Genomic DNA, 19504 nt, shown 5'->3' with positions numbered 1-19504 from the left:
GTCATGTCCGACTCTTCGTGACCCCATGGACCAGAGCACGCCAGGCACGCCTATCTTTCACTGCCTCCCGCAGTTTGGCTAACTTTATACCTGTGCCCAATTATAAACAACGGGAAGCCCAGCATCTCATTTCCTTGAGGAACTTGAAAACACCAAAGACATACCCGCCCCATTGATTAACTTTTCATTTGTCCAGAGTGATTTGGTGTGCTAAAACATTTTGTTATCAGAGCTCATGAAGTGCCTAAAGTACTCTCATTACTAAATAACCCTCTCATTTTGTATGAGAGTTTGAATAATCTCCAACCTGCTCATTATGTTGAAGAATGGCTCTGCAGCTCAAGAATATACACATTCTCAGCAAGAAAATCCAATTCACTTTGGAGTTATTTCCTCCCTAAGCTCTCCCCCCCCCCGCCTCGAACCAATGCAGAATTAAGGCTTCACACTGGTGAGGAATTCCTTGAGCAATGAAAATAATTACAATCTAGGCCTCCAATCCTAAAACATACAAAATATATTTTAAAGCCTTTAGGCTTTTGATTATTCCAAATACAATTACAGGCTTATGAAATTCACACCTGCCTAGTCAGCTAAGATGAAGACAATCAATTCCAGGTGACAAGCATTTGTAAACAGCCAGAAAGCAGACTCCCCCCCCCCCCACCCTCTCTCTTTTCAAGCCATCAAAATGGCAAAACAACTAGCACTGGTATATATGGGTTGGGAATCTTGGAAGACTTGCTTTCAAAATTGGTATAATATGGCCTTGGGAAACCCATGCTTCAGACTCAAGCCTTATTACCTCCGTTATGTTAGGAAATGTTAGCAAAGTTTAATAGACACAGTTCAAATGTCAATGTAAAATAATACTTATCAAATGCTACTTGTCCTAAGCACTAAAAAACCCCAATCATTAATAAAGTTTTAACGATTTGCAACACAGCAATGCTGCCATGCAAGGTAACAGAACTGTTACTTCCCATTATCACATATTGGTGATACTGTTGATACAGTTCCTGAAGGAATGGTTCAAGATTTTGTGGGACCAAATGGTAGAACTTTATTTCAACACATACCTAGCGGCTCTAGAAATAATTCCCTCTAGTTTCTTGACACCAAACCGACCTCCCACCCTTTGAGCAGGCAGACTATCAATACACACATGTCCTCCACAACCTATTAGTGTGTCCCAGTTCACCAAGTTGGCAAACACTCAGTTCAGGATTTTTTTCATACTTTACCTCATAGCTTCGGTAATCCACTTCCACGTCATCTCCATAGACATTCAGCTCCATGTTTTTGTGACTAAAAACAGTAGCTGGGCTTGGATTTCGTGGGTTGCATGCCATATCATCTGCCAGCATCAAGACTATATGGCTGGTAGAAAAATAAAAGAATTTTATTTATGGCTGTATTTGTATAGGACACCAAGTCATACATGTTGTCAAACTGCACAAGGTGACTGCAACAAAAAAACGCTGTCAATAATTGAAACACCCATCAAATGCACTCTAGCTGTTAAAAAAATCAAAGTGCAAACTGCCTGCTTTGAAAGGCAACTTAACGGTTTTTAAATCCTGCTTTATATGCAAGACTATTTTGTGACTAAGCAGACACACATAGAGAACCAAAAACAACATTAAGAAGTTAATAAGGGTAATGTTATTTTCATACCTAAGGACAAGGTGCTCAGTTCCATTTCAATCCACAAAAACTAAAGGCAGTTTAGAAATTGTTTCAAAAGCAAACAGGTGCTGGGTCACCCTGAAAATGAATCTGTGCAGAACAATCAGTTGCATTTGTTCTGCCTATTGGTCTTATCTTGCTGAGTCACTGCAGTATCATTAGTGCAGTACCAGCACAGGCAGGAAACAAAACTCAGTGATGGAGCATTGGCTCTGCATGCTTAAGGCTCTGGATTCAATCCCCGGCTTCTCTATTTAGATAGACTAACCAGATTTACATTTCTTAGATAGCTTCAGGAATGAACAAGGAAACCAAAGGTCAGGTCGCTGCTGGCCACAAAATGTACATTCGGGTCCCTGCGTGGTAACTGGCTACTCCTACTCCAAGTAGGCTCCTTTAAGCCAATGGACTTTAGTCACAACTAACTCAAGTCTGTTAATTTCAGCAGGTGGAATTCAGCATTGCATTCTTCCCATAATTTTCTCTGCACAAGCCTTCCAGCTTGCCAGACAGAACAATCCCCCATCCTCCACCCACATTTTGAACCGAGGAGCCAATTTTGGAGAGCAGGGAGAAATGAGTGAGAAAAGCCCAGTCCATGAGCAGGGCTTCCACTGATGGGAGGCTGGTTAGGTGAATTCTGCCCAATGGATCTATTCTGATTTGGTCAAACACTGCCTCCTGTTGTACATGATTATCCTCTATTTCCCCTGCTTCTATCAGGCAACAGCTATGATGTCCTTTCCTTTTGTGACATCTTTCACTTACAAAAATTCAGAAAACTGCTATTCGCCCATGACATATGTGAAATCATAAATGTGATTTAATTATAATTCTATTATTGTATGCATTAGGTAAGGTAAAGGTAAAGGGGCCCCTGACCGTTAAGTCCAGTCGTGGATGACTCTGGGGTTGCGGCGCTCATCTTGGGGTTGTGGCCAGCATGACTAAGCCGCTTCTGGCGAACCAGAGCAGAGCACGGAAAACGGCGTTTACCTTCCCACTGGAGTGGTTCCTATTTATCTACTTGCACTTTTTTAATGTGCTTTCGAACTGCTAGGTTGGCAGGAACAGGGACCGAGCAACGGGAGCTCACCCCGTCGCAGAGATTCGAACTGCCGACCTTCTGATTGGCAAGTCCTAGGCACTGTTACTTAGACCACAGCACCACCCGCATCCCCATGCATTAGGTAGTTATGCTGAAAATTGTTTTATTCTAAAAGCATTTTAAATTAATAATAATAATGCAAATCATCATCCCTATTCCCTTCCTTCTAACCAAAAGCAGTTTAAGGGACTTGGATAATTTAGAAAAGTAGGGCATCTGCTTTAGGTCCCAGAATGACTTTTCCCCCTTTCATTGGGTAGAGCTGGGAATGTTGGTTATTACTCAAAAGATGTAACTACCATAGAGGCAGTGGAAGCTGCTCCTTTAGGGCAAATGGGGCACTGCCCTACCTAACTCAACCTACCTCAGACATTCTGCCTCCTCTGGGACACAACTAGAACTAATTGTCTCCTGCCTGCCACTGGCTCTGGTCCACCTACTGCAGATCACGTTGCCTTCTAACCTTCCGGTCCCAATGGGGACCAGGGACCACTGTATACATGGTACTGAGCAGGGAGTGTGAGCAGACAAGCAGAATGTGAGCTAGTCCCTGATCGATGTGCCAAACCTGTTTGCCTCGGCCATGATTTGGCCAGGAGACAACGGATTGATCTATCAATACCCAAATTGGCTGAATGCAAGTGACAATGCAGGCTACTCTCCCACTCCTACACAAACACACACCTGGCCTCACCCACTGCTGAAGAGGAATCCTCAATTTGTGCAGACTTTTTACCTCTCCAGCACTTCCCCCCCGTCTAACATTTTTCATTATTTCTTTCGATTTACTCCATCCCAGGCCCAGCCATGGAACACTAGTAAATGTCACCAACTCAGCTACTTCTGTTTTGGCCTGGAAAACATACCTTCACCCCAATAAGCTTTGTCTGGTCTAAGGGAAGCTACCGGTATATGGCAAATGGCCAACCTTACAGACCGGGACTAAGTGATCATTAAGAATGATTGACATATGCAAATCACAACTCTATGCAACTTGGTGCCACTTGACTGCTTTTGGGTGTGCATAATACTCAGAAAAGGGGACTTGCAGATGTTCAAAAATTTGGGTGGGATTGTTCCTGAAGTATGAAGTTGCTAAACAAACTGGGCACTTTGCAATTAGGGAAATAATTTAAGTCTAATAACGTGGAATTTGTTATGCTGTAAGACGTGTCCCACGTTGTACCATCCTATTATCTACCAAAGAACAGCCATTATCATTGTACTGAATATATTCCCAATGATTAGACACAATCTAATTTTATTCTGCTGTGTTGCATAACAGAAGGGGAGGAATACATACTCTGGAAAGTGGGAGCACAATGCAGTGCGTCAACAAGCAAAAAGCTTGTTTGTAACTAAAAATCATTTCCCTAACTGCTTTTATGGCTAAATGATGAAACAGGTTTTCTTTTGAAGCTCTAAAACACCATGCATTTCTTCAGTTGGAAAGTCTTTTTTCCTGAGTAATAATATTAAAAAACATTTTCAACAATCCTAATAAAATATATTGTTAAAGAACAGTATTGCTATTGCTTATCACACATACTTGATGTCCTGTTTACAAAAAAGTAAATACAGGTTGAATTTATCTTTGGTTCCTGATGACAAGTAAGTGATTTGTGGACTTAACACTGCCATACACACACAAAGAGACATCTTTGGTCAGGTTCTACTCCCATCAACTGCAACCTGGCAGCAGCCATTATATCAGGTTGTACTGAAGGAGGAAGGAGAAGGGATTCAGAACCACGCCTTCATCACAGCCGAGAGACCAGCAACTTTTTGTGCCTCCTCTCCTTGAACTTTTCCACTTGCACTGGTCATCAGAAAAACCTGTAAACAACCTTGACCTGCATTTGCTTAGTTCCTCCTCCCTCCCAAGTCATTTTCCTTTTGTGTCGTGTCTTTTTAGATTGTAAAGCCCGAGGGCAAGGGCTGATTTTGTTTTTTAACAGTCTGTGTTTCTTTCTTGCTAAAGAGCAAGATTTTTTTTTTTTAAAGAACTTTGAACAAATAAAATAAATAAATGTGATCTTTTATCTGCTTTAGAATCTGCCATTAATTTCAGGCAGTGTATCTGTTGGCTTGCACCCAGTCTGTGTTGTGCTCTAGTTTCTTATGCCCTGTTAATGGCTCCTCAGTCAGGCTATCAGTCAGACTGAAAAAAGGAAGCAGAAGGCCATCTAAACAAAGAGGACTAGGCAAGATCATAAAGCTGTCCAGACTCAGGGCAACATTTTATTTTACTTTGTGTATATTGGCTGGCATGAAGGAAAAGCTTTGCTCAGTCACTACTTTGGATGTGGAACAGTCATGGAAGTAGGAAGGGTTTCCTCCGCTAGACCTCGCAACCTACCTCACAAATGCAGGATAAAGACCTTTTTCTTTTTTCTTTTTCTTTTTGCAATGATAAATGGGCCTGAATATAGCCACTAGACCAGGGGTCAGCAAACATTTTCAGCAGGGGGCCAGTCCACTGCTCCTCAGACCCCATGGGGGGGCCGGACTATATATTTTTTGGGGGGGGGGATGAACGAATTCCTATGCCCCACAAATAACCCAGAGATGCATTTTAAATAAAAGCACACATTCTACTCATGTAAAAACACGCTGATTCCCGGGCCGTCCACGGGCCGGATTTAGAAGGCAATTGGGCAGGATCCGGCCCCCGGGCCTTAGTTTGCCTACCCATGCACTAGACCATGACAATGTGTTGTTTAGTTAGCAAGCCTTGCTGTCACCAAGAACTAGCTTCAGACCTATTATTTTCTGAATCTGCACCCTGGTTGTTGATAAGATTCTAGACATGAGACATATTCTAGACATAAGCTTGAACCTTAATACATGTGGACAGAACTCTGCTCATTAAGCATTGGTTTGCCAGCCTCTCCTCTCCACTACAGCACCCCAAAAAGGCACCCATTGGGGCTGGGACACACAGACACTGACACACACACACACACACACACACACACACGGTAAGTTGAATGGGGGAGACCTTTGGGTATAGGGCGGTAAAGGTAAAGGTACCGCTGACCGTTAGGTCCAGTCACGGACAACTCTGGGGTTGTGGTGCTCATCTCGCTCTACAGGCTGAGGGAGCCAGCGTTTGTCTGCAGACAGCTTCCGGGTCATGTGGTCAGCATGACTAAGCCGCTTCTGGCGAAGCAGAGCAGCGCACAAAAACGCCATTTACCTTCCCGCCAGAGCGGTACCTATTTATCTACTTGCACTTTGACGTGCTTTCAAACTGCTAGGTGGGCAGGAGCTGGGACTGAACAACGGGAGCTCACCCCATCGCAGGGATTTGAACCACCGACCTTCCGATCAGCAAACCCTAGGCTCTGTGGTTTAGACCACAGCGCCACCCATGTCCCATCTATAGGGCGGTATAGAAATAAAAAATAAAATAAAATAAAGCTACAGCAGCGGAAGGGGAGAAATCAAGAAAAAGCAACAGAAAGGAAAGCAAATTTCTTCTCAAAGCAGATAGCGTTGGATCCAGATTACTTCTTGCTCACTATATTTGTAGGATTAAATTGAGACCAATTATATATTTCTATTTCTGTGTGTGTGTGTGTATACCACATATGAATGAATGAAATATATGCATCTGATTCTAATAGAGCCTTTCCTTTCTGATCTCAAAAGCACAGAGATAATCAATATTGTCATAGTTATTAACTCCCAAATAACTTTCCACAGAAAGATATATTGAAATTCTACATTATTTCCCTTCCAAAAACATAACCACTTAAGCACAGTAAGCTGTTCTCAGAGCAGGAAAATGATAAATGTGATAAAGCTTTCATGTTTCCAAATAATAATCCATAGATAAGCCTCCAATATGCTCAGTTTCCATATATTTCCTTTTTTAAAAAAAAGAAATTAAAAAATGGAGAAGCCAGGAACACTCAACTCTCATTATAGCTCTGATTAAATAGCATGGAATCTATGCTAATGAGATCAAGTATGCACACAAAAATAGAAAGGGGCATAATTAGGCCCCCCAATCCTATATTGTTTATAACCACATAATTTGAGCAAGCCAACTATGAAGCTTATCACTACATGCAGATGTCAGGTTGGACTGAGGTCAATGTCTGGAAGTTGCCTTTGCGAGCAAGACCAAAAAATTAATTAACACCTCTAAATGTTGGCCAACAATACACTTTTATCATACTGATTTTGAATGTTATTGCTACTTTGGCCAAATTTTCACGTTCATTTTCCAGATGGCGCAGTCATTTCAATTTCTGATTAACTCAAGAGTTCTTAAAGTGCAAGGCAGCATCTTCAGGGCACACCAAAACTCAAAAATCTTACCACGTAGGGGTGCATCAGAAGTGTTCACACAAACAAGAAGAATCCTGGTTTAAGAAGAGAATCCAGCCTTTCTAAACACACAAGTGTATGTCACTGCTTAGAGCCAGTATTGAGTTGCCAATATCTGCAAACTGGGAATTTGACTGGACCTAAATAATGTTTCATAATGAAGGATCTCATCCAATTACATTTAAGGGGGGGAAATAATGATTGTTCTTTTAACTAATTAACCTATTAAAATGATTACTACAATATTTCAACATAGAAGACAATTTCAGACAATGTAATGTGTTGATGAGCCAACGGTTAAAGCACTTATTGTTCAGAAAATCACCTTATGCTTTATGCACACAATTATGTCATTGTTTTCTGGATTAATTAATCCAGAATTAGTGTTTTCCTAACCCCACTTCAGCTATACTTGCAAACAACCAGGCTGAAAGAATACACGTCATTGCGAGAATGTTTTTGGCTAGAGCCAGATCACCAGGTCATGTAAAACTTCTTGTGCCACCATCTGATAACCTTCACAACAGAAACACTCCTGTGACATTCCGGTTTGGACATCATTAACAAATAATCCTTCCTGGGGAGGGAGTTCCAGCTAATACCCACATTTTTCAATCTGGTAGTGGTGGATTTACTACCTAATCCAATTAATTATTTCAGCCTTACTGAAAATGTTAAGTTGGCGTTTTACTCAAAGCTGAAGGATGAGTCTTCTTTTTTATTTTAAATGCTTTTTTCCCACCCATCTTTTCAACTAAAAGACAGAAAATTAAAACGTGACTTTAAAATTGGCAGCTAGCTACTGAAAGAGGAAATGAACAGCACTGACAGTAACCTGAGGGAAAGGCTCTTTTTGAAGCGGGGTGTATTCACAAACTTCTTGAAGATGGATGAATGCAACCTTGAAATAGGATATTCCATAGGAGGTGTATTACAGCAGAGATCCTGCCAGCAGAGCACATCTAAACACCATCCCAGCCTCATAAGACTACAGAGTCCACATCTGTAGCCCAGGGTTAGGCAACATGGTGCTCTTCAGATGCTGTTGCACTTTCACTCCCGTCGTTTTTGATCACAGGCATGCCAGCTCAGGCTGATGAGAGTTGGGAGTCCAAAAACATCTGGAAGGCACAATGTTGGCTAACAATGGTTTGGGGCAGAGTGCTGCCTACCAAGGAACCTGCCCAGCATCCCTTTTGTGGGATGCCCACCTGGCAAGGTGCATCTGTCTCCCTCAGTGCTGATTTTCAGGAGTATTTCACAGACATTCCTGTTCACCCAGGCATCTGATAACTAAGAGATACTGTTCCTTGCAACCCTGTAATCAAATGTATTTTTAATATGTTTATGATCAGTGATGTATTTGTAGCCCTGGGCTCCCTCAGGAGGCAGTGCGGTACATACACTGAATAAAAATATTATTTGTCATATGGTTTTATTTCAATAAATTTTTATACCACTTGATTGTAAAATAAAATTTAAAAGGCTCAAAGCTGTTTACGAAAGGATAAAACCGTGACATCAGGGGAAAACTACAATATATTAAAGCACACACAAAGTTAAAATACTGCTCACATAATTTGGGGCCATTGCATTGCAAGTTTCCCTAGCATCTCACTACTGAAGATAACAGAACAACAAGATGTCCTGATTCACACCGAAAACTGTATTCCGAACTGGAGCGTCTCCCTAAGGAGACACAAGTGAAGCTGAGGAAAGGCAAGATGAAAGTGACTTTCTGAAGAAGTCAACAGAGCTACTTCATGCTGCCAGGCCTGAAACAACTTATTATAGTGAATGTTCATTTAGAGGGTCCTCCAGCATAACAACATCTGCCTTTTTCTTTTCTCTTGCAATCCAATCCTAAATATTATTATTAGCCTGCAAGCTAAGTGGGGGCTCACCTTCTTCTGTAAAGCATGCTTAGTCCTAGTGTTGGACTAGGACCTGGGAGACCAGGTTTCAAAACCCCGATAGACCATGAAGCTCACTGTGTGATCTGAGCCAAACACCAACACTCAGCCTAACTAACCTCACAGGATTGTTGTGAGAATAATATGGGGGAGGGGGGAGCCATGAACACCACTTTGTGCACCTAAGTGGAAAGACAGGATACAAATGCAATAATAAATAATATAAGAGGAGGCTCAAATCTGACTCCCACTTTTGAAAACTGCTAAAATAATTTACTTTCACACACACACAAAAGAATATGAAAGCCCTTTCAGAGCTTTGGTATACTTTTTTCAATAAAAAGTAGATGACAGTTCACCGTTTGCTTTTTATGAAAACGCCCAAGTCTCTAATTATACATCAGTGCAAGTGTGTAATAAAAAACGCTATTTTTGTAGCAAACTTTTGTAATGCAAACAACAAGATTTGTGTTTTCGGTAGATACAGGTTTAAGAGGATGGTAGTGAAGAGGAAGAGGAAGAGGAAGAGGAAGAGGTCCTGGGGGCAGGGAATCAAAATGCAGGATTCTAAATGTACACAAAGCAGGATGAAGTAACATTTCATCTAGAATAGAATATTCCACCAAAACGTTAGCTGCCACACTCCTAAAGAAACAGCACCCTGTCATGTTGCTACCAAGGAATGTAGAGAATATTCGTAACATAAATAAAACAAGGCCATCAATTCTGCAACCTTATGGTCACTCTAAAACAGGCTTCCTCAAACTCGGCCCTCCAGATGTTTTGAGACTACAGTTCCCATCATCCCTGACCACTGGTCCTGCTAACTAGGGATCATGGGAGTTGCAGGCCAAAGACATCTGGAGGGCCGAGTTTGAGGAAGCCTGCTCTAAAAGGACAAAACCGAGGCTAAAAATCAGTTTGGGAATTTCCCACAGGAGCATTTTGAAGGAAAAACAACACAAGCAGTCCAACAAGAATTGCTCTTCAAAAATCTCTCACGCCAAATTCTCAAAATGATTTCTGGAGCCAGCAGAGTTTGGTGAACACTGCAGAGAACACCTGAGAAGTCAATGCTGAGACATTTGCAGGTGTCCGCTACATCTTGTGTGGATGTTACAGAAGGACATCTCTGAACTGTGGACTCTAACAATGACCAGCCAGCCAGCACTGAGAAATTTCAAAACAGCAGACTAGAACATAGGGAAGATGTAAACTCTAGTAATAATAAGACATGCAAACAGAACTAAACAATCAACACTATACATTGGAACCTCGGGTTACGTACCGTCCTCCTTATGAATGCTTCGGGTAACGAACTCCGCTAACCCAGAAGTAGATGCCCCTAGTTGCAAACTTTGCCCCGGGATGTGAGCGGAAGTTGCGCACCGGCAGTGCAGCAGCAGAAGGCCCCATTAGCGAAAACGCATCTCATGTTGAGAATGTTTTTGGCTTAAGAACGGACCTCCGGAACGAGTTAAACTTGTAACTGGAGGTACCACTGTATTCCAGGATATTCCATTATATGTCTCTACTCCATCCCGTTTTCTAGTTTTTCCTCTCATGAAGCAGTCAGCATTCTGTGACCACTAACCCAGTTCTGTTCTTATTGAAAGATATGTGTGTGAATGGGTGTACAGTGGTACCTCTGGATACGAACGCTTCTGGTTGCGCACGCGTCGAGTTACGAGCTGCGCTAACCTGGAAGTAGTTGCTCCTGGATGCGAACTAAGCCCTGGGATGCTAGTGGAATTTGCGCACCAGAGGCGCGCACGCAGCAAGAGGCACGTTTTCACTAATGGCGCCTCATGTTAAGAACAGTTTCAGGATAAGAATGTACCTCCGAAACGAATTAAGTTTGTAACCAAAGGTATCACTGTACCAAAAAAACACAAACAAAGGTGGAATTTAAAACACATAAAAACCGTTCTGGAAATGCTTTTTTTAACTCTTTTAAAAAATACATTGAATTTTCCATAAGGCTCACCATCGCCATCTAGTGTCACATTGGATATTGCACTTGAAAAGTTTTATTTGCAGCCGGAAAGCTGAGTCCAAATTCATAGCTATTATGAGGTCTGAATTGGGATCCAAGCGCCTAATGCAAATCCTTATCCACAAGACTACACTTGTCCTTCTAAACAACACAGAAAGGCATTTTCACATTGCGTATGTTAGTGACTGGCAGGCTGACATGTCACAATGAAACCACCTGCAAATTGCATTGATGGTTGTCATGGTCCTTTGTTTATTTTTTTGGCTGAAGAGATGTACTAGCAGAATCAGCACAAAGGGAACATAATGCATCTGAAAGGAAATACACATGAAGCAAAGAACTGACAAATAATCTGCTAAAATTGGGAAAGCAGAGAATCAGATGGCAGCAGAATCACCCAAAAGGTGAGAGTTGGGTTCAAAAAAAAAATCCCTTCTTAGGGGGGAAAAAATGTTATCTGGAATTTTCAAGTGATCACACTTTTTCACACAGTACCTTTGAAAATCCTTTGAACCTTCAAAGATCTCAGTAGGAATGCCTCAGAAATTCAGCTGTAGCAAGTAACACAATGAAACCACCTGCAAATTGCATTGATGGTTGTCATGGTCCTATTTGGTCCCCTTTGAACATGCAAACACGTCTTTGTTAAAAAGCAAGCATTCCATTTAGTTTAAGACCTTGCCATTTAATCATTTTGATGTGTTAATTAAGATAAAATCTTCTTTAATCAAGGCAAACTAAAAAGGCAATGTGTTTTCTGGAAAACTTAAACTCAAGTATAGTCACATATATTTATCCAAGAGTCACAATTTCAAGCGCAGCAACTTCAGACTTGATCTATGGCCTATTCCTACGTATTTATTGTAATTCTATGCCAGAAATGTAAGGTGGAAGTGACTGAAAATCAGCCTACTCAATACAAAATGAGAGATAAACCATACACTTGGCTTGCACTGCCTTTCCTTTAATCCAGAGGTGGTCTTCCAGTTGCTGCTGGCTCCAACATATTCAGTCATAGCCACCTCGGCTGATGATCAGCTGGAATTTAACAACTGGAGGCCCATATTCTGAGCATCCGGAAGGTCACTAAGGGTCAGTACAAACATAATGCAGAAGATCTTTCAATCATTATGAAGAAATTATAAGCAGGGTATCAGCATCTCCGCTTTCTCCTCCTTCCTGGACCTCCAGCCTTAACATCTCAGTCTTACAACTGCAACTTGCTTATCTTAACCATCCTCAAAACCTAGCTACAGTATAATAAAAAACCTGGTTAGAATGTACCATAATTAACACCAGTGGACATATAGCTAGCAGCAAGCAAGGTGGGCACAGACAACATCAGAGCCTAATAATAATAATAATATTTATATTGTTTAAATCCCACCTATTTGGCTGGGTTTCCCCAGCCGCTCTGGGCTTCCAGCAAAATATAAAAATAATAAAATGTTATCTGGAATTTTCAGAGATATTTTCTAAAAGTGGTGCAATTCTTTATCTCCCTGACATTTGATGGGAGGGCATTCCACAGGGTGGGCATCACTGCTGAGAAGGCAGACTTCCCCCCTTCTCTCCCCTCACCCCCCAATTTTACATTTGTCTTAGTACTTTAAAGCTGTAAACAACCTCCATATTTTCTTACCTATCAGGAATGCCTAGTCTCTTGACACTTCTGTAAACTGAAAGGGTATTGGCCACATGGCGGTAGTTAAACCAGAATCGAGATGTGCACACCTAAAAGGGTTAGGAAAAAGTAAGCATGCATGGATATATTTATGGTTAGCAAACAGCAGAATTAATTCTACAGCCATAGCCCCACAAAACTATACGAGTGCAGAAGGAAGAACTGTGCAGACAGCCAAATGTTTCTTTGAAGCTTCCACCAGATGCTTCTTATGATTCAGCAGCAAGCTTCATTTTGAACTGAGAAACAAATTCTGTTTTCAGTAGCAAGAGGCTGTAATAAGAACTCTATTTTTTTTATTTAAAAAAACATCTCTGCTCTGTGTGCAATTCTCCCATGTGCACATACAGACTGAATACATTATTCTCCCATGCCTCTCTGGGTACTGTGGTTTAGGCTAATATGAGGGGCATTTTTTCTCATTATGTTTTATTTTTAAACAAATGGTGACTGATACTAGTTAAAATATTTTCATTAGAATTATTTATGCCCTTCAGAAGCTTAGTGGATGTAACATTATGGGATTGGATCCAATCTAGTCTATCCCACCCTCCACCCCCATGTGCAAGAAGAAAGCATTTCCATACACCATCAAAATGGCAATATTTTGGAATATTTGTGCACATTGATCATGGGGAAGTGGACAAAAAATGTAGAAACTTACCAAAACTGCCCAGTTGTTTGTATGTCCACTTCTAAAAAACTGTTCTGCTTGATCCTGAAGGGAAAATAAACAAAATAAATGCAAGAAAACAAACACCCAAGAACACTGATAGTTGCCGATTGTGCCACTGCAGTTTGCCATGAGAATTAACTCTGTTAGCTCCAAATTTCCAATGTAGCCATTTTTACAAACAGGACTATAGGAAGTCCCAGGGTTCAAAATAAAATACCTGAGCAGAACCAGAGTAGAAAGCCAGTTTGATTCACAGGCCAATTTACCTATTTTAACTGGGCCAGACCTGAAGATCCTCACTGCCAGACTACAAATTATATTCACTGTGGCAATTAGGTTGTTTTATGCTTGGAGGAGAAAACTGGGCAATAAGCAGAAAAATAAGCTATTGCTCCTGCCTCGGTGTGCCTATGGTTGCCTCCAGCTTTTTCAGCCTGTCTCCACAGGTGCCTTCAATAGGCATTGCTCAATTACACATGACTATGTTTCACACAGCAAGTGTTAAGATGAGGAGGACTCTCACATAGGTGGCTGCTATTATTACTCCTACTTCATATATGAATCACTTCCTAAGAAGCATCTTGAAGCAATTTCACCACACAATAAAAACATATATAAAACAATTTCATATATAAAATCAATTACAGACCATTACATCCATAAAAAAACTATTTCAAATCAAATACAGACACCAACTGGGGCATCTCCACACAGAAGGGCTGTTGCAAGTCTTCAACAGACCCCCAAAAAGCCTGTCTGACATGTAACTTGGGGCAATTCCAAGCTACTAACGACACTAAAGGCCCAATTCCAACACTGTGTGGAACAGACCTCCTTATAAGCTAGTATCTGCAGGATGCCCTCTCCTGTAAAGCAGTGTTTGATAGGATATGTAGGAAATGAGGCAATATTTTAGGTATCCTGGCCTTTGTGGCATACCCCCAAGCATGTGCAAACATTCTCTTATCTTACCATTTCAAAAAGCATTATCAGCGCCTTATGGAATCTCTACACTCACAGGTAGCACATCTTCAAAAGCCAGGTGCTAAGACATACGCATATGTTTTTCATTGCCAGCTGAATGAAGTGGCCGAGTTCTGGATTGGCCAATATGTTTTGGTCAGCTGTAACTGAGGAACATGTCTGTCTGTTCTGGTTTGATTTTAATAGGCTTTTAATTTGCTTTGTCATACATTTATAGTTTTAACGTGCAAGTGCCAGTGCTTGTAAACCACCAGGGCATAACAAGTGATAAAGGGCTGTATAGGAATTAAATTATTATTAGTAGTAGTAAACAAATGTGGGTGAGATATTCTCCCATCATGCCCTCCTTGCGTGCTCTCTGGAAGTAACAGGATGCTTGATTTTATTGACTCCCAAGTTTGATCTGGCAAGGCTACTTTTACCTTGTTATGCATATCCACAAAAGAAGATTGAACAACTTCCATAGGAGAAAAGGCTACGTTTGCTTGTTTAGGCACAGTATGAAATATTCAGAGTTGCACAGGTGAGCATGAGTAACTAGGTGGCTGACCCTTGCCTCGGCCCACCTGAATGCCTGCCCTGTCCCTCTGGCAACAGCAGCAGCGAGGATGAGGTCCAACAGGCCTCATCCTTCCTGCAGCGCCTCCTGAGGGAGAGGGCGAGCAAACAAGCTGAAGCGGCCAGGTGAGGCGATCAGTCCCACCTGTTTGCTCATAAAATGCAACCCACTACCTCGCTGGGAAGACCAGGCTGGGCTGGCTGGAGGACGTCTCCAAAGCCTTGATCCACAACCTGGAACCGACCCTGCTGCAACTGGCTCTGGTGCGTGCGTACGAACTATTTCGCAAAGGTGCATTTCCACAACTAGACGTTTCTACTGTACAGTACTTCTAGAGTTGTGCTTGGTTTTATTTCGCTTTTAACGTCTTCTTCTCAAAGGTTTTAATCCCTGGCAAAAGGCTCCTGGGTCACACAAAGTCACTCACTCGCAGCAGCAAAGAGGGGACACTGGGAACGGAAAGCTCAAGTGCTAGTTTTAAACGAAACAGCAGGGTCAGGGAGGAGAAAGAACCAGGGGCAAATAAATCCCTTGCACAGCCGTGCAACTCAACTCAGCTAGCTCAAGCCAGCCGGCCCCCCTCGCCCCCGTCGCGTACCTGGATTCCGTCTGCGATCGCTAAACTACAGCAACCCAGTAAAAGAGCTATTACTATTGTTGCAGGAAGACTACACGGAGGAACGATGGAGGCAGCCATATTAAGCAGCTCTGACGACCAGGAAGAAGGAGGAGCTTTGGAGGCAGCCGGCTTTGCAGCGCCTCCTCTTCTTAAAGGTGGCGACGGGCTCTTGCCGGTAGCAAATCGGTCCGTGCGAGAAATGACCGATTCATAAACCAAGAACTCATACACTGTGGTGACCACTACTAATGAAACTTATGTTGTAGATATTTTTCCACATTTATTGTGCTATTTTTGTGATATATACAAATGACATGAGAAAACTTAGTACTGTATACTTATTTGTGTAACATTATTCTTGTTTATAAAACCTAATAATAATAATAATGAGAAATGATTCAGCTTTCGCCTCAGGGCTCGGATAAGAGTCGCTTCTTTCCAGTGACTCTCGGTCATTGCGATTTCCGAATAGGATGGGGGCGGGGTTATGGCTCAGTTGGCTGTAGCTGAATAGTCTGGATAGCCACATGTCTACAGTATAGGGTTAAAGCCCTGTAAACGCAAAGTCACTCTGTAGGCTTAGGACAAGGATTTCTCTCTCTCTCTCTCTCTCTCTCTCTCTCTCTCTCTCTCTCACACACACACACACACACACACAGAGACGGGGTTTAAGCAAACTAATTTCCTGCTCACTGGTGCAGATGCAAAGCATTCCACAACGAAACTATGACGGTACTACACAGCCCGATCCAATGTAGGCTTAGCAAAGAGCTCACAACAGAAGGCAACAGTGGTGCAGTTAGCTAATGAAAGGCAGAAATTACCAAAGTTCTTTCCCACGCACGGGTCATTGGAAAATCGCTGAGGGTTTGGTCAGCTTCCCCCCCCCCCGCCCCCAGAAAAAGAATTCTGGGAAATGTAGTTCACCCTTCATGGAGCTACAGTTCCCTGCACCCTGCTGTCAGGAATCTAGTGACTGGGTAACATCCTTCACCAGGCTTGAAGCATCAAAGCCAGATTATGGGGGCCAGGGAGTAGATAAAAAGGTGGCCCTTTCACATCGGTCTCCAAAGGTCTGTTTTGTATGAGGAATACTGATGACAACCAAGAACAACACAACCTCTGATTGGAGTTTCAAATCTCAGAAGCATTACAGGAGACAAAGTTGAGCTGACTACAGCTTTACCAAGTCTGCTAGCTAGCTAACTAGCTAGCTATTTACTTTATTTATTTACAGGTAACTCTCCATTTGCATGTGTCCCAAGTGACACACACACACCATTTTCCGCACCGGAAGGGGGCAGGGGCTGGTTTATGCACATCCCACCAATGCACACAGTAATTCAGAATGCAACCCCCTCGTAAATGGGGAGTTGCCTGTATTTATTGAATTCCTATACAACCCTTCATCCGACAATCACAGGGTGGCTTACAATATAAAAACACAAAAATACAAAGCATGGTAGCAAACAACACCCCCCCCCGACAGACAGACAGACAGACACACACACACACACACACAGAGAGAGAGATTAAAAGGCCATAGTTTAATTAGTCAAAGGACTGGGAGAAGAGGAATGCTTTTGCCTGGTGTCTAAATATATGCAATGAAGGTGCCAGGTGAGCTTCCCTGGGGAAAGCATTTCACAAATGGGGAGCCACTGCAAAAAAGGCCTGTTCTTATGTTGCCGCCTTCAGGACCTCTTGAGGAGGCACACAAAGGAGGACTACAGGTGGTGATTGTAGGGTCTGGGTTGGTTCAAAATGGGAAGAGGATTTCTAATGGGCCAGTGAAACAATTAGCTAAAAGACTTTTAATTAAATTGATTGTGGAGGCAGAAAATACCTACAAAGGCCCTGTATCAAAAGAATGATCTGCACAGTATAGTGTATAACTTATAGCCTGCTCTGTTCACCTGAAATAATGCATTCTTCATTTGCTGTGTCTTAAAGGCCTTTGATCTGATCCAGCAAAGCTTCTCTTGCATTTAAATAAATGAGCACCAAATTTGGTAAGATTTCTATACGTCCCTCAGCAAAACACTGAAGGACAGATCTATGCAATCTAAACCTGATTTAGAAATGAAAGAAATAGAATCCTGTCAGCTCTATGCACAGGGCCGGATTTAGGTTTGATGAGGCCCTAAACTACTGAAGGTAATGGGACCCTTTATATGTCCAGCTGTCGTTTGTCAACAACAAATTGTCGCTTTTTTGTGTTGAATATATGCTATATGGTAATTTATGGACCTAATAGGTATCTAAGGCCATTTTATGTGTTTTTTATCTTATATTTTGGAAATGTACATCCAGGGTTTTTTTCCTTTAATTTTTTTGGGGGGCCCCAAGAGAGTGGGGCCCTAAGCTATAGCTTGTTTAGCTTATACATAAATCCGGCACTGTCTATGCATCTGAATCACCTATTATATAAGTTGTTTTGTTAATTTGTCTATTAAATACAAAGGCAATATTAGTCTATACCACTGTCCTATGGTAAGGAAATTTTGATTCTTCCACCAGTGTCCTATTTTTAGTCCTATTGTTGCTAGCAAGAAAGAAGACAATAAGTGCTGCTACTAGTCTTGAGCACAACTGTTAAAATTTGTAGGTGTCAGCTTCAAACCCTCAGGTACCTAGCTTTTTCCTAGCTCTGGAACATGATTGATTCTTTTATTAAATCAGAGCCGAGTCATTAGTGCCCATTTCTGGCCCAAACAAAAATGACTACACAGCAAGATGCCAGCAAAAGATTGTATGCTGGAATAAGAGGGGCATTTAACCCAATTGTTCAAAACTAAACACCTGGACTGAGACTAAATGTACTATTATTAGAACAGTGAGAAGCTTCTGGGACAACATGGCTGTTCTTTGTTTCCTTTGAATGTGAGAGCAATGAAAGCTGAAGATGTGTTCATAGTATCTTCTTTATTTACATGTACCCAAGCAGAGCCTCTTGGAAGCAAGCAGACTCTTAACCGATTTCCCCAAAGAGCAATTTGGACAGACCTTCAGCCCCAAGACTGCACGCCCAGCTGAATCCAGCAAGCAGCTCTCCAATCTCTGTCATATTTCAAAATGAAAAGGGCTACTTCTCTTGCACACCTGCAAAGCACGGTTCTCAAAGCCCACCTCCGCCATTGAATTATCCATTCAGGAAATCCTCCACAATCATTAATCAACATTATGAGTCTTTTGTGAGGTTTCTAACCACTCATTCACTATGAACAAGCCAGCCAAAGCAACTTCTTAAACGATAATGGAAGAGAAAACATATTTGGCGAGAGCTTTTCTTAACCACAGTGCGTAACACATTCCCATGCTGTCTGCTCTTGGGAATTTTTTTAAGACTGAGGGATGCAATGGAGCAAAAAATGCTAATTTGGCATTTTCAACTCAGTGAATTCAAGTGGGCACTTTCCCAAACGTATTAAATGAAGGATTCTTTTTAGGAAAGGCATTTTTACATATTTACCAAGCACTTCGGAAATAATTTTTTTCAACTTGTATTCTTGCATTTACATGAACTGACATTTCAAGTTGCCATCTCAGGATCCTCAAAGGGTTCCCATACCTTTACGAGTTATGCAGGAGGAAAATTAAAAGCCCCAATGTACAGTTTCTCTTGACACTGGAACTTTGTGCTGGGAAAACCAAACCTGGAGAAATTCTTACACATTCAGAAGCATAGCTGTCCTTGCCATTTTCTTTGAAAACATACCAAAAAACCCCCCACCAAAATCATTGTACATTTAAAACTCATGTAAATCTAAGACAACTGCCTGCCAATATTTACTAGAATTCTGCAATTTACTGATCCCTGTGATCCCATATGCTATAGCAGTGCTTAGAGGACTGGATTAGGAGACCAGATTTTAATCCCTGCTCAACCATGAAGTTCACTGAGTGACCTTGGGCCAGTTGCTGTCTCACAATCTGTC

General features: G+C 41.8%; 1 protein-coding gene across 1 annotated transcript in view; it reads right to left on the bottom strand.

The window, feature by feature from the left end:
• Positions 1 to 15687, bottom strand: part of PIGK (phosphatidylinositol glycan anchor biosynthesis class K) — a 101573-nt gene extending 85886 nt beyond the window's left edge. The window contains exons 1-4 of the mRNA XM_033151787.1: positions 15546 to 15687; positions 13393 to 13446; positions 12687 to 12778; positions 1245 to 1380 (exon numbers count right to left, since the gene is read on the bottom strand). Coding sequence (XP_033007678.1) covers positions 1245 to 1380; positions 12687 to 12778; positions 13393 to 13446; positions 15546 to 15644 — 381 coding nt within the window. The 5' untranslated portion in view covers positions 15645 to 15687. The remainder of the gene's footprint in view (positions 1 to 1244; positions 1381 to 12686; positions 12779 to 13392; positions 13447 to 15545) is intronic.
• Positions 15688 to 19504: the final 3817 nt, after the last annotated feature.

Source organism: Lacerta agilis, chromosome 6 (genome assembly GCF_009819535.1).
Source record: "Lacerta agilis isolate rLacAgi1 chromosome 6, rLacAgi1.pri, whole genome shotgun sequence".
Taxonomy (NCBI): domain Eukaryota; kingdom Metazoa; phylum Chordata; class Lepidosauria; order Squamata; family Lacertidae; genus Lacerta; species Lacerta agilis.
Note: the sequence above shows the minus strand (reverse complement) of the source record. Positions and strands in the feature narration are given on the sequence as shown.